At 45.0% G+C, this 6144-nt stretch overlaps 1 protein-coding gene across 1 annotated transcript; it reads left to right on the top strand.

Annotated features, from left to right (window-relative positions):
- The first annotated feature begins 1793 nt into the window (after nucleotides 1-1793).
- On the top strand, nucleotides 1794-5899 carry LOC109768104 (receptor like protein 24-like). Its single transcript, XM_073511463.1, has 3 exons — nucleotides 1794-2493; nucleotides 4035-4278; nucleotides 4477-5899. Exons 1-3 carry the CDS (start codon nucleotides 1794-1796, stop codon nucleotides 5897-5899), a joined length of 2367 nt encoding a protein of 788 aa, XP_073367564.1.
- Nucleotides 5900-6144: the final 245 nt, after the last annotated feature.

The raw sequence follows: 6144 nt of genomic DNA on the forward strand, positions 1-6144 counted from the left end.
CCGCGGCATCTTGGTTCCTTGCCATTTTTCTCACCTCGTTGGCTTCTTTTCTTGCCTTCACAATAGCTTCCATAGCATTTTTGAGCTCATTATCTCCTTTCCTCTTCTTCTTTTCTTTTGCGTCTTTCTTGCACCCATCCGGTCGTTTTGGCTTCGAGTATGAAACCGAGTTGGGTGTGGGGCTTCTCTTGCCGTCATCACTTGATGCATCATCCTCCTCATCATCATCATCATCCAACTCAATTGTTCGTTTGCGTTTGTTGCTCAAATCCAAATCATCCAAATCATCACGCTTCTTCCATTTCTCATCATCCTTCAACACTTCATAGCAATGAGGCAAGGTAAATATCCTTCCTTTCTTGATCTTCCCCTTCTTGGTTCTCTTCTCCTCTCCTTTGAACAAGTTTTGTGCAATGTTGTACTACATGAAAACAAAGCAAGTTAGCACTTCAAACACCAACAAGTATGATGAACATGGATGAAATGCCACTTACTCTATCGTCCTCATTGGTGCCACTTGGGTTTAACTTGTCAACCGCCTTTTGTGCGGCCGCCCACTTTTGACAATCCTTGTTGATTGTCGACCACCGGGACCGAAGTGATCTCTCGAAGCGGTCAATTCCACTCACGTTGCGAACATCAAAGTGTTCTTTCATCCGCCCCCAATAAGCATCTCTACTTTGATCACCTCCAACGGATGGATCCCTCGACACTTGCAACCAAGTATTGCATAGTAAGATGTCTTCGGCGTTGGTGTAATTGCCCGCTCTTCCTTTCGGCGCGTCGACAATGCCCTCACCATCCTCGTCCACCTCGAACTCATGGTCCTCGAAATGCATGTCATTGGTTTGAGACCAATGCGAATTGTTGGAGCCAACACCCATAGTTGACATGTATGCATCATCGTTGACACTACCAAATATATAGAACAATGCAAATAAGCTATCTATATGAATGCATTCAAAAAATAACAAGAAAAGAAAAGCTGGAAAAAATTTCTACCTTTGGGGCATATCGTCGAACACATTGTGCGCGTCGGCCGCCGGCGCTTCGGTAGCCGCCGCGCCCGTCACATGCCCTGCAAGCTTCTTTCTCCTTGCCTTCGAGGTGCCGGAGCTGTCCGCCGCCTTGTTCTTCTTCGCGGATGTCTTGCCCTTCTTCGGCCGCGCCGCATTGGGGAGCTTCGAGGGGGAGGGGGCGGCGCTGGCGCGACGCCACCCGCCGCCGAGGTCATCCGCAGCGGCATGAAGAGGCCGCGCACGAGGCCGATGCTCGGAGGAGCTCCGGCGGTGGCGAGGCCAACGCTCCCCGCGCTAGGGTTTCCGGTGACGGCGGCGGTGGAGGGGTCGCGGCTGTAGGATGGGGTGAGCGGGGTGCCGGCGCGTGCGTCCATCGGGTCAAAGGTGGCAGGGAGGAGAGAGTGCGGCGCGAGCACTCGTGTGTGCTGCGCGCGGAAGCGGGCGCCCCAAATACGCAGCGCGAGTTGGCGATTCGGACCGCTCGCCCAACCCCATATGCCGCGCGCGCGGTTATTGCGCGCCCGCTGGAGCTTGTCGACAGGTTGCGCGCGCGCTAAAATGGCAAAATTTGCGGTGCGGCGCTTGTTTAGCGCGGTTGTTGGAGATGCTCTTAAGTTTGAAATAATATACCTCCTGATAAATCCGTCGCCACCTTATTTCTGAACCTCTTGCTTTTTTTTTGGCACTGAACAATCCCTCTATAAAAGGCCTTGCAGCGATCCTGCCTTTCTCTAAGAAAGAAAACAAACAAGTGATGTGCTTTGTTTAGGACCAATGGCTTCGATTTGCCGGGTAGTACCTGTCTTTCTTGTGGTGCTCGCAGCACTTGCCACCACCTCCAACTCCCACGGTGACGGTAAACTCACTCTCCGATGCCACCCAGACCAGGCTGCAACCCTCCTCCAACTAAAGAAATCCTTCTTTTCCTTCCGTTACCGCAACCCCCTTGAGTCATGGCAGGATGGTACCGACTGTTGTCTTTGGGAAGGCGTCGGCTGCAGCAATTCCTCGGGCCATGTCACTGCTTTGGAACTCGGTGGGTGCAGTCATGGCCTTGACCCTGCAATCTTCAACCTCACCTTGCTCCAAGTACTTGACCTTAGCATGAATAATTTTGGCCCGTACAGTCTCCCGGCAAAAGGGTTTGAGAGGCTCTCCTCGCTCACCCACCTCAACCTCTCCTATTCAAGCTTCGTTGGCCAGATACCTACTGGCATCGGCAAACTTGCCAACCTTATCTCCTTGGATCTTTCTGCTAACTATGGTCCCAGTTCTGAGGATTCTTTTTGTGGCCATGTTACCAAAACCCATGATCTTTTTCAGACCGAGCTGGAGGTACTGAACTTTGAGATCTTAGTGGCTAACCTCAGCAGTCTGAGAGAGCTCTACCTTGATGAAGTGGATATGTCTAGCAGTAGAGACTGGTGCCATGCTCTTTCTAAATCTCTTCCCCATCTCCGAGTTCTTAGCTTGAGTAATTGTCACCTCAACGGTCCTATCTGTCCGTCCCTCTCAACCCTTCACTCTCTATCTGTGATCAACCTAGAAATGAACTTTGATATACCATCTTCTTTTCCAGAGTTGTTCATGGATTTTCTCAATTTAACCGTGCTCCAACTTGGTTGGACAAATCTCCAAGGGCGGTTCCCTTGTAGAACCTTTGAATCAAAAACTCTACGAGCTCTTGATTTATCCTTTAATGAGAATCTCTCACGGCACATGCCCAACTTCTCCAACACAAGTTCTTTAGAGACAATAATGCTAGACGGGACCAATTTCTCCTTTGGAAAACCAGGCTCTTTTAGCAATTTCAAGTCTTTGCAAACGTTAAGCCTTGATGTGGATTTTGCTTTTATTACCTAGAGGAGACACTCCCTTCACACATCTGATAAGATAATTTCTATTTCCTTTGTGAGATAGGAATTCGATGCGGAAACACCACTCTTTAAAAAACTAAGTCATATAGGAGTATATAGTGTTGTAGTCTTGTTTCAAAATATAAGACTTGAAATTTAATTAGATAATGTTTCCTGTTGGTTTCCCTTAGCTTCATTGTTTTGTAAGAAACTTGTTCCCCTCGTGTTTCCAGGCTATTTAGAAGAAGGATTGTATAGTCATTTACTTGCGTTTTTTCTCTTGGCTATTTACACCATCTCATCCAGTCTTCTATTAGACGTCCCTTGGTCAACATTTGTATCCTCTATTCATTACATTTTTAATAGACCTAAGAGGCATTGATCCCAATAGACATCGAAGAGCAATGAGAGGTGGAGCGGTGGCTATATGGTTCTTCCAAACATTATTCTCTACATTCTTTACCTTTGTACATTTCCTTGGGAGACAAAGAAAAGACAACTAGCGGTGAGACACAAAGAAAAGAAAAGACTCAATGAGAGGTGGAGTGGTGGCTATATGGCCCTGCTGTCCTTGTACTGGTAACAAAGAGATTAGTAGATTTTGAAGAAAATAAGATGAGTTTTAATTCACTTGACATGCTCACGTCCATGTCTCTGACAGTTGTCTAATAAATATTGGGTTTGACTTGCCAATAAACGTTTACCAGTTTCTTAACTGGTAAACACCCTCTAAGAGTAGACGCTCCCGCATGGGCTTAAGGGAAGCTTCCTTCTACTGCATTTTCTGTTGCACTTAACTTCTTTCTACTCCACCTTTTTCCATATGTTCATGCTAGATTCTACTGCATAACTCCCAACTTTCTACTGCAATTACCTCTTTTTTACATCACAAAAGATGCAATGGAGTAGAAAGATGCAATGCTTTAGAAAAATCATTCATCAAAATCTTGAAAAGTAACTGTTACTAATAAGGAGGGATATATGGTTCTGCCATTTGTCTGTATTATTCTCATGAACTAAAGATTTTTTTTAATCATGTATGCATGCATAGTCGTACACTTCATAGTAACAAAGTTCTAGAACTATTTATTGTAAGTATATCATACATGATAGTCTAACTGGTATGCCAGAGTACGTAACGTCTTTACTCTTTCTGCAGGGAAAATTCCAGCATCTGTTTTCACTATTCCAACATTGCGACGCTTAGATATTAGCTTCAACCAGCTCTCTGGCTCTGTACAAGAATTCGATGCAACATCTTCACACTTGGTGTCAGTGGACCTAAGAGTAAATAAATTGACAGGAAATATTCCCAAGTCATTCTTTCAACTTACAAGTTTGTCATATCTTGATATTGGCTGGAATAACTTAGTGGGTTTGGTAGGTCTTTCTTCATTTTGGAGGTTACAAAATCTTGTTCACTTGGGCCTTTCCAATAACTATCTATCAGTCATGGACATGGATGGAGAAGGTAACAACTCCCCATCTATCTATATCCCTCGAGTTACCTGGTTAGAATTAGCAAGTTGCGGTTTAACGGGATTCCCAAGTTCATTGGCACACCTTAACCAAATGTCTTACTTGGACCTGTCATGCAATAGAATCAGTGGGGCTATTCCAAAGTGGATATGGGCGACATGGAGTAGTAGCCTTACATATTTGAATCTTTCACACAACATGCTCAGCAGTATGCAACTTAATTCATATGTTCTCCCTTTTGATCGGTTGGAAGTTCTTGATCTCAGCTCCAATCAGCTTCAGGGGCAGATTCCTATGCCATGCCCCCCAGCGACCATCTTAGACTATTCAAACAATAGTTTCTCTTCATTGCTTCCAAACTTCACTCTTTATCTTGGCAATAAGTTCAGTATTTCTAGAAACAAGATTAGTGGACACATACCTAACACAGTTTGTGATTCAACTATCAATGTCCTCGACCTATCTTTTAACAACTTCAGCGGGCGGATACCTTGCTGTCTAATAGAAGATGGTTGCACGAGCGTGTTGAGTTTGCGGGAGAATCATTTTGAAGGTGTGTTACCTAACAACATCAAAGGCCAATGTATGCTTCAGACATTAGACTTGAATGGCAATAAGATAGAAGGGCAGCTTCCAACGACACTTACCAAGTGCTTGCAGCTGGAGCTCCTTGACGTTGGAAACAATGACATGGTGGGTACTTTTCCATCATGGCTGGGGCTACTTCCCGAACTTCGTATCCTTATCTTGAGATCCAACCGATTCTATGGCTCAGTGGGTGGTGATCTTCATAGCAGTGACAAATCTGGAGAATACTTCTCTCGCTTGCAGATTCTTGATGTTGCCTCGAACAATTTCTCTGGCAATTTGAGTCTAGATTGGTTTGAGGGGCTGAAATCAATGATGGTGGAGTTGAACACTACAGGTTATGTTATTAGTGCTTCTAACGGAAGTTCTGGAGATCCCTATCAGGATACTGTTACAGTATACTATAAAAGCATCTATAGGACATTTGATAAGATATTGACCACTTTTACAGCAATTGACCTGTCGAATAATTCATTTGATGGCACCATTCCTGGATCGCTTGGGAGACTTATTTCGTTACATGTACTAAACATGTCAGGCAATGCCTTCACCGGCGATATTCCGCAGGAATTTGGCGGGATGACTCAATTAGAATCACTAGATCTGTCTCAGAACCAGCTTTCTGGTGAAATTCCGGAGGCACTAACAAATCTCACATTTCTTGGTATCTTGAACTTGTGCAACAACCAGTTGGTGGGAAGGATACCTCGGTCAGGTCAATTTTTTGGGACGTTTCAAAACAGTTCATTTGAAGGGAATCTGGGTCTGTGCGGACCGCCACTGTCCAACCCATGCGACATTCCCCCGCTCCTCCAAGTGCGGCGCATGGGGAGAAGTCCTCTCATGTTTCTCTTCGTCGGGTTGGGCTTTGGTATTGGATTTGCAGCTGCCATCCTCATGAGATGGGGTCAGATCGGCAAATGGTTTGTGAAATCTGCAAGAGCTTTGAGGACTTGATTTGAACCCTGGGAATTGCTTGAACCGTTGCTGCTAGTGATGACTGTGCAGTGCTTTTTATGGAGAGTATTATTAAGCCTTTGCTAGGTCTTATCCTCTGCAGTGTGTACTTATCTGTAATATATTGATTGGCCAAGCGGCTAAACATATTGTAATGTATCTCCTGTCATCTCTAGGTTTAGACGTCATGTGTAGGTTTAACTTGGAGAAAAATCTTGTAACCAGTTTGTAATCTTGTTCGACTA

This window comes from Aegilops tauschii, chromosome 3 (assembly GCF_002575655.3).
Source record: "Aegilops tauschii subsp. strangulata cultivar AL8/78 chromosome 3, Aet v6.0, whole genome shotgun sequence".
NCBI classification, from domain to species: Eukaryota; Viridiplantae; Streptophyta; class Magnoliopsida; order Poales; family Poaceae; genus Aegilops; species Aegilops tauschii.